We start from the raw sequence: 23,841 nt of genomic DNA, 5'->3' as shown, positions 1-23,841 counted from the left end.
TACCTCATAAAAACAAAAAGTATGGCAGGACTAGAAAACAAAATAGTATTTTCTTAAGGGGTACTATATATACCTAGAGATAAATAACATCCTGCTCTCTAAAATGTCTATTCAGGGTAGGGAAAAGGGTGGAAATAGTGGTAGTGTCTGTTAACATTTGTACTTCACAGTATATACCTAGCCTGCTCTGGAGAAAAAAAAAAAAATATATATATATATATATATATATATATGTTAAAGGATTTAAGGTTCTATATTGTAATGAAATTAAGACATGTTCCTGTGCTGGTATGTAAGTATTGCCGCTCAATACTGAAGTTAGTGCTGGATAGATTCTAACAGCCTCAAGATAAAGACTTCAGGTAGATCCTCTGCAACCATGGAAGGCTCAAAAGCAAGTCTCTGTTCAAGAGCTGTAATCTTACTGGGTATTTCTGGCAGTCCCTTTAAATGCTTTTGTATCCTTTCGACATCATGACACTGAGCTCTCCCAAAAATACGTTATACAAGTTCTTTAAGATGTATAGCAAATCAACATTTGGTTAGGACTCTGTAATAAGTTATTTATCTCTTATAGAGATGACTCATTTTATACAATGTTTGTTTTAACTGTTGCATACACTCTGAGAACTGAATTCACAGTTTCTTTGTAGGTTTGGATACTCCAGACAAAAGCAATTTAAGACTTGAGTTTAAGAGATGAGGAGCCTCTGGATCCTTGAGAGCAGAAGAGCTCAGTTACTAACTTCCCCTTGCATCACTAGTAACAGTCTTCTTTCCCACATTTTTATGTAAAAATGTGATATTAGTCTGCTATTAAAAACAAAAACAAAAAAAAAAAACACACCACCCTTAATTCTACTACTCCAGGCAGTTCCAAGGTTTGAAAAAGAACATTTCACATTTGAGGAATTTAGATTATTTTTCCTTTTGCAGTGCAAGTTCAAGATAGTTCTTCCAATCATTAAGAAAATAATTTAAAAAATTGCTGTACCTTGAAGCAGGTTACTACATTGTGTAAGTGACAGTGATTCACACTGTAACGTAAATACAGTCCAGTGACAGCTTCTTAACCACTTCTAAACCGCCCTTCCAAATAAATGTTTTGAACTGATTGGTAGAACTCTAATACTCTTTTCCAAGGGAAATGCAGAGCAATTTGTATTGTATTATAACAGGTTTGCTTTTCCTGATTACAATTCACAAATATCTTGAAAGTAGTCCATGGACCCAAAAGGTCTGCTAGTCATAGGCTGCAATCATTATGAAAAAGTGTCACATTATGTCTTAGCAAAACAAGAGCACATCATTTCAGAAACTAATAAATAAAACAAATAAATTCCTAAGAAAATTTCTTTAATTTTCACTTTATGGAAATACATCTTTTGTTTTTATTTCCATGATACAAAAATGTTAAATATCAAACATTTTCTGAAATCTACCAATGCAGATCTTTTTTAAACAAAGGGCTGGTGCAGTTAGCAGGTTTGTCACAGGTATCAAAAAAACATTTTTACAAAAACCCCACAAGCTGGGGAAGAAGGAGGGAAGAAATAGATCAAGACTTAAGAGTGAAAACAGCAAGATGTGAAAACAAAGAAAAACTACCTCCCACCAGGATATTCATGTTTGAGGAGCACATAAGTTAAATTTATTTATTTTAAAAGGATATATGTGTATGTGTAAAGCTGGTATTTAGAGGAACACTGGCTGCACTGGGAGTGGAGGGTGGCAGTAGAGAATGAAGAAGTAAAAAAAATCCAGATAAAGTACCTGGTAGAAAGAAATATGTGAAACTGCAGTTCTACCTGTATCAAGAACACTGACAGCATACTGACATTGCTTGAAAAAATATCTAAAGATTAGGACATTTGTGGTAAGTCCCCTCAAGCACAGGAGACAGCCTAGCACAAAATCAGAGTGCCAGTTTTTTTTGTACATTTCATAGCCAGCATGCCAAAGGAGGTGACCAAAATACATTTAGTTTTGCATTAAGATCTAACATTTACAACAGCAAGGATTTCACATGATCAACAACAGAATCATATACTAGTTAATATATGCACAAGTAAAATTGACAGTGATTGTTCAGTAAACAGTTTAAAAGAATTAAACTGATTTTCAGGACACATACTGCTTTGTTAACACCACTTTATTTAAATAAAGTATGGCTTCCAGGAGGTGTGTTCTCTCAACTTCTTTCAATCAATTCCACTTGTTCAGGCAGTTGTTTCCTACCATGTTTCAGGGACTTCAAAAATTTCAGTGGAACTACTTGTGAAGCTTCCTAAAAAAGAAGGAGTCGTGTTAAAGATTTCAATATACAAACACTAAAAAGAATAAAAAGTAAGATCAACAATCTTTTGATTCTTTCAAAGCATACAAATGACAATTTTTCTTCTCTACAGCAAGACTTTAGATATGTTACTTGCAGGTCAATATTTATGAAGGGAACCCGACAGACTGTTTATCACTGGGTACTAAAAAAAAGTTCAACTTGTTTGAAAAAAACAGTCAAACACTAAAGAACAAATAAAATTTTCTGAAAGAAGTTGCTAACAAGTTCAAACACAATCAACAACAAATAGATCAACATACATCAATTACTTTGTGGTTTAAATTCACATGACCTAAGGTTGTTTGATTTCAACATATGCCCCCCTACTTTTTTTTTTTTTTTTTTTTACAGACTGAAGTAATTTGTACAACATTGCAAAAATATAAGGTGAAAAATAGTCACCTGATTGTCACCTATCTGCATTTAACCAGACAAACAATTAAATGGTATTTTGGCTAGAAAAATGTCAGTATTAAAGTCTGAAAAAAAAAAAAAAAAAAAAAAGAAAACTAAATTATCCAACAACCTAGGTGAAAAGTCTTCAACCAAATAAAAACCAGAAAGATTATGGTCAAATGCCACACAGAACACTATGTATATTGATTTATAAATCCTAACAGTTTTAAGAAGGTAAGAAAAAGATTATTTGAATTTATATTTTGTATTAGAAACACTAATGATTTTCAATCTTTACATCTTGAATCCTAAACAAGGCTAAAAAATAGATTTGCAAAACACAAAAATAAAGAAAAAAAAACATCATTCAGGCAAATCCATATTTTGACACTTTTACTGAGGTCTACAATTTCTTCTGTTTTTCAAAATCTGGATCTCCTGAAAGTTAGATTCCTCAAGCTTCAACAGCTAACAGTTCATGAAATGTGAATGAACTGCTCACAGTCCAGTAACCTTTCAAACAAATGTAGGCTTACTCAGAAAACGTTAGACTGCAAGAACTGTTAAGGGTGACTGTGAACCACCCATCCAAAATGCTTGGAAGGGTTTTTAACAACTCTCATTCTTCATCACCATGTTGTCAATTCATATCAGAAATAAAAGCACAGCTATGTGATATATAAATGCAAAAAGCTCAAAAAATCTAGAAGGCCTACTGAAGGTTAAAATCCTGGTATATCAGCACCTATCTGGCAGCTTACTGCTTCACTGAATTGTCCCAGAAAACCAACATGTTCTCAAGAGATGTTCTAGGGAGGCACTGTGGCAAGCAGTGTGTTGGAGGGGCAGGCAGGTTCGCTGTCAAAGTTTTGGCTTAGTTGTAAAGGTAGGTAACATTCTGACCACAGTGAGAAATTGCATTTGTTCTTCAACTTAAATAACTAATCTCACAAATGACCGTGAATAAGGGAAATTAGTACAATGTTATCAAGATATACAGTATAAGTTCTAATATATATAAGTGCTAATTAAAAGGGCACATATATTAGCTTTCAAGGCAGCAGGTAGTTTTATTAAAATGGACTTATTTGTAAACAACAGTTTAACGACACACATCTTGCAGATCAAGCTGCAGTCATTCAATTATGCTATGACTCCATCTAATTAAGCTTAAGTGAAAAGATCTACATCAGGTTAGTTTTATGACTGGTGATAAAAGTTTGTTGAATTAATAGCATCTACTCTAGAGTCCTACTTTTAGAACTCTTTCAGTTTTGTTTTTGATAAAGTTATCTGATTTTGCATAATAAGAAAGTAACATAAAAGAAAAAAGAAATTAAAAATAGCTACAAATATTCAAAAAGCTTCATTTTAAGGAAGAAAGTAGGCAAGAAATCAAATACTGCTTCTTTTAGTTTGTCTCAGTTGTTTTGTTTTGCTTTAGCTTTTTGATGCCATCTCCAATTTAAATAACTCATAGCAAAATAACTTATAACACTGACTTACTGTGTTACATTCATAGAAGTCTCAGAAAAGTTGAGACATTAAAGAAAAATTCAATTTTGTTCAGGCCTAGGGGAGTTCCAAACAGAACAGAAAGTCATGAGCAAGAACATTGCTTTTACCTGCTGGAACTTGTTCTTCCTTGATCTTTTTGAACTTTTTGGCTCTCTTCTTACTATCTGGGAGGGGCTCTGCACAGGAGTCTGTCTGGTTGTATTCTGGATCTTTTCCCTCTTCCATATCATCAGAACCAGTTTCTTCCTGAATAGGACTCATGCTTCTCTTTCCCACTGTACTGGTACCTGTAAAACTGAAACGTAGAAGAAATATTGTTATCAACAAGTTAAGAATAACTATTACATAGGTACTAGTTACTATACATCTATTAAATGCTTATGAAGGTAGTAGAATAAACTGAGTAAGTGATATACCATGAAATTACATTACCTGGAAAATCTGACTTGCAACTTAGGCAAATGAAGGTATTCATTGAGCTATTGATGTCCCAGGCTTAGCTGTTATTCTGATGAGACTGCTCATCTTGACTGTAATTAAAGCTGTTCTCTATCCCTGCTTGGGTTTATTTTTTTCCTCTCTTTGTTATGAAAGCTCTTGCATATAACTGAATATCTACTGAGAATGCTCATCACCTATTAAGCCCCAAAAAATACATCTTTATATTGAAGGTTTCTATGTGCTAAGTTCATCCACTCTCCTGGAACTATATGCAGTTTTACAAGTATTTCTACTATACAGAGAAAACAACCAAACTCCGTGTAATAAAATTTAAAAATGAGTCTTAAAGTGAGATTCCTATCATCCAACAAGCTGGTGAAATAAAAATCACAAAAAGTTGCACACATTTTGTAAGTAGCATTTAAATTGAAGTCTGATGAGCACATTACAAATGTTCACTTAGAACTCTATTTCATTCGGCATACATTGAAATAACACAGCATAAATTTCATCCAACTATAATTCAATTGTTAAGCTTCCTTGAATGCCAAATTAAAATATTAAAATAAAGAATAAGTGGCAAAGCTAATTAAAAGAGTTCCCATTGAACTTCTAGATATGAAAATACAAGCTATTTAAATGCACATTTTAATATTTTTTCAGAACTACAGATTTAAAAACAAAAAAAAAGTAGTTTTAGGCTTATAAACCTTTAGGTTTCTGTTAAAACCTACACAAAACACTTTTATTGTATATTCAATTCAATGCTTATATTTCAACAAAAAATGAATATTGAATTATAAACCAAAACTAAAATTATTTTTATTTTTTCTTTTAATCTATAATATCTTGAACCATGCTGTGTCAATAAAGTTTCAGATAAAGAATTGTCAAATTTATCTGTACAGTTTTGTCTTTGGAATAAACTTTTTTTTTTTTTTTTTTTTTAACCTGAACAATTTGCAATTTAAAACAGACTCATTCTGGGATCTCCAAAGGTAGTAAAAAAACCATGAAACATATGATTACACTTCATGCTTTTACTTCCACTTTAGGAGTACACACACCATTTACTTTGATAAATGGCTGGCTTATCCTCCAAATGTTCAAATACAGAACACCTTCTTGCATGATCTCTTACAAACCTTCGAGTCACACCACAACTATCATCAATAAAAAGATGTAAGCCAAAAAGCTGGAGAGAACCATTTGTCCTACATGCACACTTCAATATTGCAAAACAGAAATAAAATATGTCTGGAAAATGAAAAAACAAAACAAAAACAACAACAAAAAAAAAACAGTCTTTTTAAGAAAGAGCATTTAGAAAATGAAAAATGACTTTTTAAAAAAATACACGTTTGGAAAATTTTCTAAGAATTCTACTTCTGGGAAATATATACATAAGGAAGAAAATTTAGGAGCCACAAATTACAATCCCGGGATTAGATAAATAATCAACAACTGTTGACTTCCATGCTTCCACTGATTGCATGGATTCCACATAAACACATATTAGGTGTTTTTTTGTTCTATTCTTCTTTGACTGAAAACAAGGTTCAAGACTACAGGAATATTACTTTTTTTTCACTTAGCAATAGTAGCAAACCAGTATGGTTGTATATACAAGTTAGAGCACTATTCAGATCAAAGTTCAGTTTTCTAATTATACCAGTTGTTTTGGAATATGTCTATATTTCTATCTCAATTTCCTTACTCTGATGAGAAACAACCAACCAAAGTGGAAAAAGCAAAAACTAGTAGTTATTGGTAATTTTCTGATTCAGATATACTGGTTAATACTTTCGGGTCATTTGAAGCATTTAGGAGACAGTGTTACATCAGCCATTAGCAAAGATAGCACTCAAGTTTCAGAACGTAAATGTACAACAGTTATCCATGCAATAATATGATTTTTCAAAAAGAAAAATATATATATATATATTTAAATAGGTTCTGAAGCTTCTTTTGTATTCTGAAATAAGATTTTTATTCTTTGTTTTTAAATAAAATTACTAGCCAAGTTTGGGGGAAAAAAAGTAAGAAAAGCCCATCGTACATTGCCAGCTGGCAAATCTATCTAGTGAAGACAATGCAGCTTTCATTTCAATCAGTGATGATCATAGGTGTGGTTCCGCACCTCTTCAACAAAGACTCAGGATCCCCCAGTCCTTTTTTCCCAACCTCTCCCTTCTGTTGACCTATTTTAATGCCAGCCTGCTGGCTAAAGTAACCAGGATGAATACCACAAAAGGAAGACAGCAGAAATCTAAAATCTAAATTTTATTTTCTACTTCTATTCTTAAATGCAACTCCAGTCATCAAGGACTATAGTATTTTTGTTAAATTCCAGCAGCATGAGTAACAACATTAGCACTAAATGCAATTTGATGAATCAACAGGATGTGGTAGACTTACATAGCGCTTTGCTGCCCAAAAGAGCAGACTCCACCTGATTAAAATGCTCGCTAACTCTAATGTCATTTCAGCAACTAAATAGCAGCAATCCAGCCAGTGCTATGGTAATTACTTTGAAAGAATCAGAAAGTGGAGAGGAGTAAAAGTGGGGGAAACCATTATGATGATGTAGCATTAAGCATGTTCCGTTTTGGAAAGGAATGTCCTACTTTTGAAAGGTCCAATTCCATCATAACTGAGCATCTTGAATAGGCCTAGATACAGACAGACTTTCAATTTCAAGCATTTGCCAATTCTTATCCTCTAGAAACAAACCACTATAAACAAGTGTTTCTGTAAAAAATAAATTGTAAGAAAAGGCACTACAAACTCAGTAAAGGAATCATCAGCAGAAACACAAGCACATTTCAAAAATAAGATAAGCTATTTTCATCAAAATAAAGGCATTCAAGAAACCAGTGCTACAACTGGGAGCCTGACAACCGTAGATGTAGCACTCCTGGTTTTAGCTAGAAAACTTGTAAGGCAAAATGACCTGTAACTTTCCTATTCTTTATACTTGTGCAAGTCTTCTGCCATTAGCTTATTTTATTTTACTCATTCCTACATGATGACTAAGCGAAGTAGTAACTGCAAGCAGACCAGGATATCTAGTTTTACATAGAACATACCCTACTTTTCATGCTATGGTTTAACACTGTTTTGCAGAGGAAAGGATCCCAATTCCAAACGTTTAACAGTCAAGATCATTGGCAGGCAGCTATTTGCTCAGCACAACACAGCTCGTGCTGTACACAGCCACACAAGAGGCCATGGTCCATCCATTTTGGAAAGTACGCAGTGAAAAGGGAATGGCTTTAGAGGAGTGAATCCTATTAACTACTTGAAGTTTTGCATTTCCTCTGTTTCCCCATCTGACATTAACAGTCAGGCACCTTTCCATTAAAAGTAATTTTTATATATAACGGTAGTAATATGCTACATGCCAGGGGTATATATTAATTATAAATTGTAGTACCTTGTAGCTACTATGATACAGCATTTTCTGAAGAGAAGTTCCTCTGTAACATTGGAGTATAGTTTGTTATTAAAACAGGAATTAATAAACCCGCATTTCAAACTTATCAGTCTGACAATCTAAGACAGAAAGTTGCTTATAAGAAATAACTAACAACTTCATTACTGAATGAAAAACTAGCCAGAACATATTGTCATCATGGAGAGGAACAGCAGCTATTGTGCAGCTGTGCTCCATTCCCTGGCAGAAGCTGATGCAGTAGGCTTATTAAATAATAAATAAATGATGCAGTAACATGAAGCTATTACAAATGATCAGCTGCTACATACATCACAGTATTGAGTGCTTAACTATGTATGATTCAGATTAATCTGGATAAATATCCACATATGCACATGCAAATACATAAAAATAACCTGGACAAATACAAATATTTATAATATTGTATAAATATATTTACACATAAGCACATATACATAAGTATTTATTTGTAAGATATCTGTCTGGAAACAAAATCTATCTACAGTCATCTTGAGTGAATTGAAAGACTACCAAGTGTGCAGTTACACGTTGTGTCTATCCTGGTGTAATTGCCAGCTTACACTTACAGAGGAAATATTTAGAAAAGACTAATTGACAAGAGAACACAATCTAGCTAGTAACAAAGAGAAATAAACAAACAAAATACATGTAAAAAAACCTGCATGAAAGGAAGTTTGGACCAGAATCAAGTCACTATTTTTCTTGGACTAACGAGAGAACCAAAATTCATGTAATGGCAATTACAAAACAAGTTCTGCCTATAAACAAAATAAAGACTGCTATCCAAAGCTATCAAAGTGTTGATCATCAAAAAATAAGGGTAACAAGGCTGTTTCTTGAGGAATTTCTCAATACTAGAGAAAAGAGATGAAAATCTTTCAAGGAGATAGTGTTTAGGCAGACAACTCGTTGAGACATAACTTTAAATTTTTTAGCGAATTCTTTCCTTATTCAGCAGTTTTCCAAATTACACATTTGTAGTTGTCCCCAACTTCTTTGAAAAATAACAGGTCTGCTTTCCACATTTACTGTTTTCCAACATATCTGTTGAAAGAAGTTGTCTACAGTTCATACCATAAGCCACCACTCTTAGTGTCCTGCCTAGAATCTGTAAGATACCCAAAATACCTGTAAAAACATTCAGTGAGGAGAGAGACTTCTTCCAGTAGAAATAAAACTATGACTTGGGATTTCTTTGCAATAGACTCAAGATGTTCAATATGTTCAGACTATTTAATACAGACTTCATTATAAGCTACAGACTTGAACCTTAGCCACCAGGTACCGCGAACACATGTAAAACAGTGCCAAGACCATCTTGAGCTCTTCATCTCTTCACAGCATGTATTCCCAAGTTTTCCTAAGTACAACAATTCAATTAAACTAACTTAATAACTTCATTTGATATGGATTTTATCACCAGGTTCTTCCCTATGCTTTTCATTATTATTATTTTTTATGGAATCCAACAAGTCTAACACATTTAGAATTCCCACCACGATAAAAGGCACAAAAATCTGACACCTAGCCAAAACACACACCTGCATTTAATTTTGCAAAGTAGGCAAATCATAAGCTCATGTAAGTGAGAAGAACAGAACAAGTTTAGTACATTTGTTACACGAAAGATAACATTTACAGGAAGATATAATGACAGTTAGAACTTATCATAGCATTCCCAAGAAAGATAAAGCAGAAAGAGCTCAATGTTGTTTTTTATGCCCATCTCATTTGGTCTGTTTAAGGAGGGGGAGTGGAGGTGGGTGAGGGAGAAAAAAAATGAACATCTACACTAATGTAACTTATGCGCTCCACCAAAAGTTATTTTTTTAAATATATAATTGATATAATTTTGAGAAACTAAGAATACCAACGACTTGATAGCTGAATTATTTAATAACTCTGAAAGACCCTTTCTATTCACAGCGACACAGATCACTGAAAAAAAACCATGTTCTCTTTATGTCTAAAACCTCTCTTCAATAGTGTGGGTAAAAACAGAACAAGAAATACACACAGCAACCTACTGTACCTGAATCAAAACAGACACCTCCTGACTTAGCTAACTATTTAAAAACAAAATTAAAACCCTTTTCAAATTTTACTCCAAAAACTCAAAGCCTCACAAGCATCATCATTTGCCTTCCTGTTTCTGAAACACAACATCATTAGGACTGCCTAAGATGGTAATTTATACCCTTCACTGTGGCAGTATCACCATGGAAAGTCATCAAAAAAACAAGACTACCTTTAGAGGAGAATCCAAAGACAAGCTTTCAAAGTTTCCAAATGATACAAGTGTCCTAGTTTTGACTGGGCTACAGCCAATTTTATTCCTAGTAGCTGGTAAGGTGCTGTGTTTAGGGTTTAAGATGAAAATAATGCTGATAACACACAGATGGCTTAGTTGTTGTAGAGCAGATGACAGAACTAGAACAGGTGACCCAAAGTGGCCAAAGGGATGCTCCACACCATCTGGCCACATGTGGAACAACAAAGTGGGGTTAGCTGGAGTGGGGCAGGGGACCACTGCTGGACATCAGTCAGTGGGTGGTAAGCATTGTGCATCACTTGCTGTGTTTAGTATTTTATCATTATTTTCCCTTCCTTTTCTATCCTATTAAATTGTCTTAATCTCAACCCTTTTACATTTTTGCCCGATTCTCTCCCCCATCCCACTGCTGAGAGGGGAGGGCGAGTGAATGGCTGCGCAGTGCTCTGCTACTTGCTGGGTTAAACCACAACACAAAAGCTATTCAGAGGTTTAAAACAAAGAGGGATGTAATTCTTTTCTTTGGATTGTAAGAAATGGTACTGCTACAACAAGCTCAGAAGCTGTGAGCTGACCTGCCCCCAGTATCCTAATATTTTAAAAAGTTTGTCTAACTACTAAATCCCCTCCACTCCTTTACCTATGATCTTGTGACAAGTGATGTACCACTATTGATTCATGTAAAAAAAAAAAAAAAAAAAAAAAAAAAAAAAAAAAGAAGAACTACCTGGAAAGTGCTAGACTTAATAAAATGCAATAAAAATACAACAATTTGCAATACAGAAGAAGTCTCACCTGTTAACACAGTAGTATCGACTCTGGGAAACGTAAGGTGCGCATTGAGTTTTTAACCGCTTTCTCTCCATCTCCTTCCAACTATCTTCTGTACATTTTCTCTTTGCCTGTTTTTCTTCGTGTTTTTTCTCAACATATTCAGCATATGTCTGGATCCTATAACTTTCAGCATACCTGCTGGTGTTTACAGCTATGGGGAAGAAGAGTGATGTTATATACAAAATGCTTAAATTACAACACACCCTTTCCTGAGATAACTTAGTCTGAAAAACAGAAGGCTATTTGTTCAATTCATAAAAATTAATTTATCTAGTTCCACTATTAGTGGTAAAAAAGCATGTAAATAAATAAATGTACTCTCCTAAATTCACATTGTACATTTGAATTACACATTTAAAACATTTCTGAGTCAGACTTCTTCCAAGAAGGGTTAATTCTACTGAAGACTTTTCTTCTAAATTAGAAACCATCAATTCTTCACTCATAACCCTCTTCCAGATTGCTTGTTGGCAAGAAAAGATTTCCTGGATTTTTTCCCTTTTAGTCTCATTATTTAACCCAGCAGGTTTATTTTGCAAGTCTGCCAGGAAAAGACGACATTTGCACAGGCTTTGCCAAAACTGTTTGATTGCTGTGAAACATAAGCTTATTTGAGCTGCATTTTTTATTGCATAAGATACCCATGGAAGCAGCACTTAACTAGCATCCAGCTGTTCCATCCTTGTATCTTTGTAATGTTCTGTCTCCACTTAACTAAAATGACTGCCAGTTCAAGGTAGAAGGATTTCTGTCAACATAAAATTAGAATCACTTAAAAAATAAAAAACTTTTACTGCCTTCACTCAGCAACAGTTTACCAACATTCCTCCAATTCCCAGCATCTTCGCAACTCTCAGCCTTTAATCTGGAAGCCAAGCTCTGGCCTGAAGCCATCACTATAACAGATGAATCAGCAAATTAAACTGGCTGTCAGCTGGTGTCCTCTACTGTTTTCAGCCTAACTCACTGAAAGAAAGCATTGTAAACTAACCAGCAAACCTGTTTTAATCTAAAATAAACAAACTAAAGAACACATTCTTGTCTGCTGTGCATTTTAAAATACCATAATAGAAAAATTGAGATAAAAATCCCAATTTTATTACTGCACTTCTAATCTTCCCATAGAAATTTCAGATGCGTAACCAACCTTCTGATCCCAGCTGAAGCACTGCCATCTTAATTACAGAGCATTCTGTACTACCCCTAGCCCATGCACAAGACATGGCATGCTCCGACATTGCAATTCAGACAGGTAAGGAAGATGGGTAGTGGATTTTTTTTTTTCTCTTTCAGATTAAAATCTTCTATTCTGCATATTGGCTACACTAACATGAAATGAAGCAGCTATAATACAAATGATGGCACATAGATGTTGCTGCTACGAAGTTTTTCTAATGTACATAAAACTAGACAACACGTTTTTATATTTAATTTTAATCCCAATAATAGATAACTAATTATGATTAACGGTCTCATGAGACTGCTGCATTAACCAGATGCATGTTAAACATACCTCCTGTCACCCCCCTTTTATTTATTTTGAACTGTGAAGTTATAGGATCTGCTTGAAGAATTAGGAGCATATTTATTTCCCGTGAAGTAATAGTACAGGCATCATAAATGAATTAATAATGCTCGCTGAAGTTACTGCGTGCCAGCTGATATTCCTAAGGGTAAAATTTGTTTAGTTAAACTCAAGCATGTTTTTACTTGCTAAAATCAAGCACACAGTTACCCATGGATCATCTGACAAATACTGATTTGTTAAAACACAATAACCATTTCACATTGTTTGTTTTGCTATAAAATACAAAGCAGAGTTATGGCTCAACCATTTAATTCCCTGACAAACTCTGCCTATATACAAGGAAAAAATAATCCTTATGAATCAGCCTAAAGATAATTCTTAAAAATTATCCGTATGAAAGTTAGAAGAGCTGTCTGTCCAAAAATACTATCTTGAAGCAAGACCTGTATTTTATGCAACATGTTCCTGTTGCCACATGCATACTTTTACATATATGTGTATGCACATAAAAAGTTCTAAAAAGTTAAATGCTGAATATAACTAGCATATATTATGTCAAATTCAGTATATAGAAAGTGCAAATGCTTTACGCATTGAACAACCGAAATGAAGGCACATAACAATTCTATGGATCCACACAGACAAGTGAATGTTGCATGGTTTTGATCTGAAAAACGGCTCCCTTAAGAGCTTTAAATACGTTCTCTCTGATGCTCTTCTGGTGAACGATGTATTTGGTTTGTTTGGCAGCAGGGACAGTTACCTCACCCCGCAGTGCCCATGGAAGAAGTGCATTGCTAGAATACCTGGTGAATTCTAACGAACTGAAGAGAACATAAGGTTTTTATTTACTTGTTTTTAAATCATAGAGAAGACAATTTTTTTTTTTTGAGAAACCTGACATACTAACCAGCACCACATGGCTACATTTCATTACATTGGGTGCAGCTGTAAAGTTAAGTTTCTGCCTTAAAGTCGAATAATAGTAATTGCACGTTATTTCAGGAAAGATTTCTAGATGATGGCATCTTCCCTAGTTATTAGGCAAGCTATTAAACAGGGCTGACACTGAGTGATCCAAGAGGAATGTGTAGAAAGATGCTCTTTCACCAAGTCATTACTGTCATACAGAGCAAAATCCTTACTGATGGCCACCAACAATATTAAGCATTTTAAAAATTGTCAAATATGTAAATAACCACAATTCATAAATTACAGAGAACTACATAGATTAACACTGTGATACTAAACACTCAAATTTATGAAATAATAAAAGTAAAATATCACCTATAAAGTATTAAAGTGACCTCTGCATAGATGCTGCTTTGAGACCACTCCCTCCATCAGATTGAGGGTGTTCAAATTGTGAGTAGCTAATTTAGTGCTTTGTTTTATCCTCATTACTCATGACTGTTCCAAAAAGTTTACATATGCGTGTTTTTTTTTGTTTGTTTGTTTTTTAAGTTGTCCAGTTTGAAAGTAAAGCTCCTTAGTTCAAGAAGCTAACAAGTGCCTGTTTTATAAACCAAAAGCAGAAGTAAAGACAAGACATCCCAAACTAGGGGATATGTTTTTAACCTAAATGTAATTAGGTCCACTACACAAAGCATCCAATCACAGCTGGGATCCCCCCCACAAACATATTAACATATTGCCAGAAATCAAAATTCTCCAAAAGAAACAGCACATGATCATGTGGCCATGGACTTTATCAATGGAAGTGTAATTGAACTCCATTATGTTAAATATTAGTGAAACTGGTATTGCAATATTATTTTTCCCCCCACTTAGCTGATAAGCAGTTTTCAGACTTCAGTATACCTGAAAAAGTTCTACTGCAAGGCACTACACTGTTTGACAACTGACTAGTCAGACCAGAAATTGTAAATGCATTTCTCCAACCTCTCCCACTCAAATTATGAAAATTGCCAATAATTGCTAGTGCTGATTCAACATTTAAAAGGATTGAGTACACTCTGTTGGCTTCTCTCAGAAAGATAGGTGAACTTGACAGAACCCTCACCGATCTGCCAATATTTCTGTTTACTGCTGCTCTTTTCCTACCCTCTCCGATTCCTCTCCCAGTTCAGCCTTTCGTGGCAGTGCCTGACTCATACTGGCCTCATAATCCACCATACCCCTAAACATTCTTTAGCGTTAAACTCATGGATCCCAGTTCTGCTTCAGCCATGCACTACTCCCACCTTCTTTTAAAAATTGCATGTTTCTGCTACCATTCAATGCCATTTTTACCTTGTGTTGCATTATCCAGTTGTGGTTTTTATCCCAGTTTTCTACATAAAGGTTAGCCTGTCTTGTCAAATACAATTTTCTTTGGTATCCAAGGTATTTCAGAACAGGCCCACTCTCAGCCTTTTTGCTGCATCTAAACACGCCAACTAGTTCCTAGTCTCACCCCATTAACTTGCTCCCTGGCTATCCCTTGCCTAAAACCAGGGAGCAGGGCTGGCAGTGTGGCTGGCCCCAGGCACTGGTCCCAGGCACTACCACAAAACCCCTTGGTGATGCATAAGTGGTTACAAGACCCCATACCTCGTTCACACCCCAAAAGGACCAGCACACCCCAAACAAGTAAACAAAAACATATTATAAAAATGACTCCAATACCATTTTTTCCCATTTGTCTGTTTCAACAGCCAAAATAAAAAACACTGTAAGAACAATGACAGGCTGGTAGAGCATTCCTTCCCCCACCAAAGTAAATGGACAAGTTGTAAAACTATGAATAATCCTTAGGATTTGGAAGGAGGCAGGCTACACTGGCCCTAACCATGCCTTTTTAGCTACCAATAAACTACTGTTCTTTAGTTTTCTTTCCAAAGGTTTCTTCACTTGGGCCTGTGCAGTACCCCAGAGTCAAATACAAGCGGCAGCCATTTGAATACAGAAACACAGTGCAGACCCAACCTCATGAACTTTGTGCGCTCTTCTCACTACTTCAAGAGAATGAAATCCTAAACTAGCTATTTTATTGTATTATTTAGCAATTTTCAGAGAAATGACCTTAAGAGTAACTGCCCTACGTTGCTCTGACATAATAATTTTTTAAAAAAACAACTATACATAGTGGACAAAACCACTTTCTCAGGTATATTTATCTCACTAATATTTACAAAAAAAAAAAAAAAAAAAAAAGTTAGCTAAACCTGCTTGCTTTTGACTGCAACTCAGAAGGATGGAAATTAATTTGCATTGCAACAGCAACACCTGAATGCTTCTTTAAATCCTGCTTTAAAACTGTTGGGTTTCAAACCAGCCATTCTAAGCCAAACAGCTGAAGAGCACAGTGGAGTTTTAAGGGAGCAAATCCATCTGACACTGCTACTGTCAGAGCTGTCTAAAGCCCCATCAGTTCCCAAGGGCAAGCCACCTACACACAACAGGCATGATTCTTTAAAGCTTTGGTTTTCAACCCACACTAGCAAAGCAGGTATTTTGTTGAGTTGGATGTATTTAGCATGCCCCTTGCTAGAGCTTTTATTAAAATGAAACTACCTTGAAAGTAGTCCACTTCTCATAGAGTCAAGCAAATACGTTTCAGCTGTGACTGAGTCAAAAATAACTGCTAATTCAGATACAGATCACCTGCTTTCCATTTTCCATAACAGCTGTTCTGCTGCATTCGAGCCCTTTTGCACATGCCAAGGTAAGTACAGCAGGCTTGCACAGCATTACCGAATGAAGTGACACTTGATTAACATGCTTCTCAAGATCCTTGTCCTCAAGGAAGGTTAAAGATTAAAAAAAAAAAAAAAAAAAAAAAAAAAACTCATTGCAAAATATTTTTAAAAAAAATGATAGTCAAGAATTAGATTGAGCAAGGTCCTCGAGGATCATCCTGCACTGAAGCATTGTGAAGGGAAAGTCTTGAGTTTGCTCTGACAGCAGGAAATAAAAATTTTGGTTTAAAAAAATAAAGCACTACTACATTATTCTTTGGAGTCCATGAAGAAAATCCTGCCTTTGAATAAGGCACTCTCGTTCTGAGACACAGGTGCAGAATTCAATACAAAATGTACAAGGACAAGTGACTGTGTTAAGGACACCATTTTTACAAGTCACTAAATACATCAATTTTGTTATTTAACTCCATACCTAATTTCACAGGCTGCATACTAACTGCACAAAAACATAAATAAGGATGGTGAAGATGTACTTCCTTGGTCAACAGAACCACCAGCATACTGGAGATTGATGGACAAAAGTTATTTTACAACGAGGGATCTGTCGTATCTGAATTACGCTTGGGATTAGCAGCTATTTGCAGGCTGTATCAGAACTGAAAACGCCAACTGTACACAGCACTGACCGTCTCTTTTTATTTTCTCCTCCTGTATTCGTCTAAAGACAGCAGAAGGTGTTAATGCAGACTTAAAAATAGACTTTTTATAAAAGACTGCTTTACAAAGATTGTCATTTCTTGAAACCTGAATCAGGGTAGAGGGAGCAGTGTCAGTGTGATGGCAAAGCAGCCCTTCACCTTGCGAAGGACAATGGCCAGGTTAGCCAGAGAGCAAACCAAAATGAGTCTCTGAAAGTCTGTTTTGGAGAAAATGGGAAAATGAAGAGGTGATCTGAAATAAGATGGTTTTACAGACAAGAAAATAAAAAATACCAAGTACAAAGCATGGCAAAGAAAGGGACACTTAGACAGTATTTTAAACTCAAATATTATAAAGGAGTTTTAAAGGAAACAGCCTACTGACTGTTCTGTGTGTTCCCACAGCACCAGAACAAAATATGTAATAAATGAATTTTATATTTATATAAAACAAAGCAAAATAAAAGGACACTTGCCCACTGAGCAATGTTTGGTGTTCCTGGGGTGCTGGCTTCCCCTCCTACCCTTCTGCTGATATCCTGGGTCCGTTCTATTGCCATTTAACAGGACTAGGAACAGTTTAAAGGCGAGACTCTTAGGAATTGTTAAAGGCGAAACTCTTAGATTTACAATATCTGACATCATTCTTAAAAACACAGACAGAAAACTGCAGCCACACAGTGCTAGGCCTAACATTTTATGCAAATTATAGTTATATACACGCACTTACTTGGATGTGATACAACATCCTTAGAAGTTCAGATACATGTGCAAAGAAAATCTCTTATGCTTTTTCCTTTCTGCATTGTAAACATTTACTTAGAAAATTTTGTTGTTGTTTTAAATAAAAATACCAAACTTGTCTAACATGTCTGTAGATACCCTCTGTATCATTTGTGCACAAAATGTAGGCACATAGGAACTTTATAAGTAGAAAATCAAAGTGAAATGCTTTTTTATACAGGTTAGTTGGTGGCACAGAATCAAGCCTCTCCATGTAAACAGATATGCCAGCAAAGTATCAGAATGGCATCATTGCCTCATCTCCACAGTGTACAGCTGCATGTGCTAGGTAAGTTATTTGGCATTCCCAGAGCAGCTACTGGGGAAAAAAAGTTCTCTTCACAGAGAACACAGATGACGGTACAGTCCAGAGATGTTTTACACTATATACATGTATGCAGATTGTTAGGATTTTAACTTTCTTAAAGTTGCAGTTGAAGTACTAAAAGAAGTCAAACCGTTTTGCCTTTGCACCCTGTTTAAATGCCTCAGTAACAGAAACAAAATCTGTGAAATGCATTAACCCATTCGAAAAAAAAAAAAAATCCTAAACAGATGAAAAGCTAGTCAAAAGAGTTCCAAGATTACATTAATAAGAAACTTATTATATTCAAACTTGCATGGCACAGGGTTAGTTTTTTTTCTTAGTTTGCTTTTTGTTTTTTTAAGCAATGAGAAGAAAACATTGCCGCAGATGCCTGACAGCAAGTCCATCCCTAATCTGTCCTTTACATCACTAATGCTGAAAGTTGTAGAACAGCTGTGTTGTGATTTAGATCTCCAGCTCTAATGTAAAACAAGAACCAGAATATATCATCCAGCTTCTAGTTACAGACAAAACTCCTGAACCACACAAGTAAAAAATTCACCACATCTCGTTGCCAGCACTTACTAGCACAGAAATGCTAGTAGAACTAATAAAACGTTCAGATCTGTTAATATACAGAAAGTAAAATGTATAGAACACTTCCTTTCCCATAAGATAGGTCTTTGAGTAACAGTAGATGTTGGGAACGGATTGCTCAGATCTGAGATTTTTTTCTGGAAGGCACACCACAATGTGGCTAGCTGGCAAGGCAGCTAATTTCATATAACAGCCTGTTACCAAATGGGGGGAATACCCTTCCTTGCTCCTTAGCCCCTGCAAGCCGCATGGTCCCATGCCCTTCTTTATGGTGTTTCTCTGGTTTATAGACCTGCTGATGAGCTAGGTGCCCCTCACTGAACCAGCAGAAATTTTATTTTTTTTCTGGGCACAGAATCAGCAAAAGGAAAGCAGTGAGAGCTCACTGTTAGAGTAGGGCAAGAGTCATGCCCTTTATACATGACGGATTACAACTGGCACAAACCATTTACTACATTTTAACGCCAGTAAATTAAATATTTCACCTAAGGCTGAGCAGTCACAGGAAGCAAACTCCTGCAAATCTGATGACATTTCTGATTCTTGTTAATAAGGTCAGACCAAGGAAGTAGTGAACTGAGCTTGGAGACATCCTTGAGGCAGTGCTGTTCAGTGACAGAGGCAGGTTCACAGCAATTCAGGCAGTTCTCAATCCAAACCTCTTAATGCTCCAGGTCACTGTAAGACACAGGTAACAAGCCCACCCACCGTACTGGGGAATACGCTGGAGAATGGCTGTACTGCATTGCCGGAATTAGGACCTTCCCCAATGCATGAAACAAATGCATTGATACCATCAATAAATGAAAAACTGTAACTTTTCCATTTTGATACCTCTTGTTGCCCACGAGAAGTGCAAAACCTACAGACTCACTGCTCAGGCACAATTTCTGTCTTGGACTTCCCAGTGAAACCATTTCACTCAGGCCCTTACATTGCTTGCAGACACATGGAACAAAGATCCCTGCAATCTTCTATAAAACATGCAGCTTCAAGGCAACGTGGTTTAAGAAATCCAACTTGCATTAATATAATTCTTCAAAGAATCTAGGTGATGCAGTAGATGCTACCTACCACTTGCCCAAATTGTGTGCATTTCATTCTCTTCTCACCATTTCAATACACCCGTACACAATTTTAAATTGCATTGGTAAGTATTCATGCTAAGTAGAAGGTTATACAGTAAGCCTTGTAATACCCTGGTGAAGTATGAAGTTTAGCCCTCTCTGAGAACTCACAGGTTCAGAAAGATTAATGATTTAAACAAAAATAATTGAAAGGCTATCACAGTTTCAGCTGCTGCACCTGCATAAGTTTTTTGTTCCCCTGCTGTCTAAATACATTGCTCCACTTGGTGCCTAGAGGAAGAAGATATCTTGCATGCGGTAAATTCTCTAAGAGCTCATGTATCAGGGCATTAACACATGGAAGAACTTAACATTATTTCAATGCTTGCCATTTAGGAGGAGCAGTTGCTTTTCACATGTATTTAAAATTTCTGGTTAACTGTATTTATTACATTTTAAAACAGTGAGAAAAAGGTTCTCAGGAACCTTTTCAAAGTTAAAATTGCTCTTAAATTGAAGCTATGGTCTTAAAAGTATTGTAGAACTTTCTCGTAACCAGAACATATACATTATTAAACTGCACCTAAGTTTTATATAATTAAGAGAAAGTTACCCACTAAGAACAAATAAAAGATCGATTTTGAGGTATTTTTTGTCAATTATTTCTATTAACAATACAACTAGAAATCAAGACTATTCACAGAGTGCATGTGTAATAGCCATATGTCTCAAAACTGAACTTACCATCAAACTCTTTAAAAAATCTAACAGGTTTATAGGAGTTCTTCTATATTTTAGAAATTATCCCACTCTCATGTAACTGCAATTCTTTCAGAGTGCATGTTAGGTGGGCTATAAAGACTCTCTAAGTGTAAAGGAACATAAAGAAACCTCCCTGTAAGTGCATCTAGGTTCTTTTTAGACCAATGACCTAGATAGTCACTGAAAGGTGGCAGGCAGGCAACAAAACTTGAGGGAAACCCAGACAGTCAGAGCTTATCATTGAGGCAGAGCATTAACCAAGGACTTGCTGATGAGTAAACTGCTCAGAATGCTTGAAGTGCTGGAATAGTATTTTAGGTTGTATCAAGTTATTAATTAAAATAAAATACTGATTTTGTTTCAAAATTAAGAAAAGCTGAAGTCTCTCTCACCTCCCCCACCATTTCAAGAATATTTGTATGAAATGCAGGTTCCTCAAGGTGAAGACACATTGAAATAGTATTTATTTCATACTAACCTTTCCAGGAGAAAAAGCCAACTTTATAAATATATGAAGCTGAACGGCATCCAAGAACAAGCCTATCTAGCAAGCTGGAAGTCATAAGAGCCAGAAGTTGTGCATCAAGAGTTCGTCCTGAAGTTTTTTATATTTATACGAGCTCATGCCACTTTATCTTTTGTCACTCACTTTAAAAGTATGTGTTCAATGTTTGATAGAAATATTGAGAACTCATGAAGTGTGATTTGGCAACAGCGAGCTCTGTCTCCCATATGTTCAACAAAAGGAGTATCAACTATTTAACAAGCTCTCAATAATTACCTACTCTGAACAGCAAACCTCAACAGAAAATAAAGAATATTTTTCATTTTTGTTTTCACAATGCTAGTAACTTAGTTTACAGCAGAACGTAGTTCTAAAGGTGACAAAGAATATAATCTACACCACCACTTCCACAGACTAGTTAGTTACTCCCTTTGGCATGACAACATGGCAAGTTTAACAAGAACTGACACCGAGTGCACAGCCCACCAGAACTCAAAAACTATTCTCCCCCTCAAAATGCGCAGGCAGTTTGCACGTACAGACACCATGCATGCAGCGTCATGGTGCCTATGAGTGGTTAACCAGCGTCTGTCTTGATGCAGTTCCCACTTGATGCCGAAGCTTTCAGTCTGACTTTGCAAGGTAATAACATGTTATACAAGAGTAAGGTTTTGCTGCTTCTGCTTGCTACCAGATCGCTGCCAACACGCCAGTCACATGAATAACCAAATTAAGTGAAGATTCTTGGACATTATTATAAAAATCAAAATGAGAAGGCTAAGGGACTCACTTTTTTTTTCCCTGAGGTTTCTGTTTTATGTGTTTTAAGCATGCTATGTTCATATTGAAACTTAAGAGCAGCTCCAAAATTGCCTATAAAAATCCTGCCCTTTCCCCTAGTTGTTGTTTCAGAGGGAAAGAAAGAGGAAGAGGGAGCAAGTCTCTTTATACCATGCAAAGATTCGGATACTTTGGGTTAATGCTTCAACAACCAGGAATTGGAATCTGTTCTTCCTTGCCACATACATGCTACAGACTGCCATGTCAAACAGTTTAATCATTCGTTTAATTTAGCTGAATAGGTTTCGTCTTTCCAAACAGAAAAGTACATGGACCAATGTTTTATGGTTACCTTTATGGTTACCATTCACAAGTTATATAATTCAGGAATGCTGTTTTGAAGACCATTGGGATGAATAGATACATTTTATTACCTACATATTTAAAATTGATTTTCATATTAACGTGAGATCTCCAGCATATTTCTAGTGTGCAAGATGCTGAATATACCTCTAACAAGCTTTTAGTCCATAAAACAAATGAAGCCAGGAGAGATAGAAGCACCAGAAACAGCACACAAAAGCCTATACAAAGCATCATGGTTTAGGAGATCTATCACTTGTTTGATGCAAAGAATAAGCATGAGAATCAAAATTAATTATAATTTATTATCTGAAATATAAAAAAACAAACTGAAGAAAAAAATCCCCTCCTCATCAGGTAGAAATTGATCTAAAATGAAAAGCAAAAATTTTCAAAGACAATATTTCACTATTTTTTTTAACCTCAGAAATACTTACAAAAAGCCAGCTAATAAATAATTTAGGCAGACGCTTTTATGAAAGTCATTCACAGCTAAATGGTTCCAACAACGGGATATTGAGCTAACAGAAGCTGTTTTATACCAAAGCGATTGTTTCAGCTTGAGAGTTCAAGCAAAGAGGTCACTTTATTATTCATTTCTACTGAATATTTATTCAATTCTTTTGATTAGTTTTTGAACAGATGCATAAATCTTGCAACATCTTACTGCTATACTGCTAGACAAACAGGTTGACATGACTCAGTAAATCAGAAACTGGTTACAATTTCCAAAGCACAGCACTTGCACAGTAAATACAGGCTAGCACACAGTTTGGGGGGAACTGAATATAGCTCTTAAGAACTGAGAAATCCTACTCTGGCACTAATTGTGTCCGAACGGAACCAGTAACTTGCCCTATCACACCTGTGGAACCATCTGAGATCTTTTTGCATTCATTTATTCCACTCATTATATTTCAGGAGTGACTTATTTCAGTGAAAAAAAAAAGTCTGACTGCACCCATGCATCATCTAGGGTTTTTGTTTGTTTGTTTGTTGCTTTTGTGTGTGTTTTGTGTGTTTTAATGATGTTTTTAAAATATGTGTATTTATCTCAGATTGACCTTAGAGACCAACACAGCTGGCTTAGGACAGTTTGCCTACAGGGCAGGGCTCAACCTGAGGGCCTTCAGAATTCTCATTTTTGGGAGGAAGATTCCCCACACAGGGACAAGCAATGTTGCATCAAGACTCTGCCCCTTCCCACCTACCAGCAACATTCTCCCCTGCCATCCTGTCTCAGTTTAGTATGGACCAACCACTACCTTTCCTTTTCTGTTCTTCCTTCCTCTGACTCAGATGGAAAGCGAGAACGATTGTGGAGAAGGTGGCTTCTTGTAGGGGCAGGATGCTTGGTTTAAGAGAGGGACTTGGGCCCCCATCTCTGAAATGGAGGAGACGGGTAGCTTACAAACAAGCAACAGATTGGCCCCAAACCCTGAAACAGTCCTCCCCTGTCTTTCATTGTCCCTTCTTAGTCTTCTTTGCCCACTCACATCACCACCCCTTCCATTTCCTTCACCAGCTGCA

At 35.9% G+C, this 23,841-nt stretch overlaps 1 protein-coding gene across 2 annotated transcripts in view; it reads right to left on the bottom strand.

Moving 5' to 3' along the window:
- Positions 1-1,650: 1,650 nt before the first annotated feature.
- Positions 1,651-23,841, bottom strand: part of PARN (poly(A)-specific ribonuclease) — a 67,227-nt gene continuing 45,036 nt past the window's right edge. For both annotated transcript variants that reach the window (XM_035339629.1, XM_035339630.1), the window contains 3 exons: positions 11,239-11,428; positions 4,360-4,547; positions 1,651-2,287 (listed from right to left, as the gene is read on the bottom strand). In XM_035339629.1, coding sequence (XP_035195520.1) covers positions 2,235-2,287; positions 4,360-4,547; positions 11,239-11,428 — 431 coding nt within the window. In that variant the 3' untranslated portion in view covers positions 1,651-2,234. The remainder of the gene's footprint in view (positions 2,288-4,359; positions 4,548-11,238; positions 11,429-23,841) is intronic.

Source organism: Oxyura jamaicensis, chromosome 14 (genome assembly GCF_011077185.1).
Source record: "Oxyura jamaicensis isolate SHBP4307 breed ruddy duck chromosome 14, BPBGC_Ojam_1.0, whole genome shotgun sequence".
Taxonomy (NCBI): Eukaryota; Metazoa; Chordata; class Aves; order Anseriformes; family Anatidae; genus Oxyura; species Oxyura jamaicensis.
This window is presented reverse-complemented; position numbering and strand designations above follow the sequence as displayed.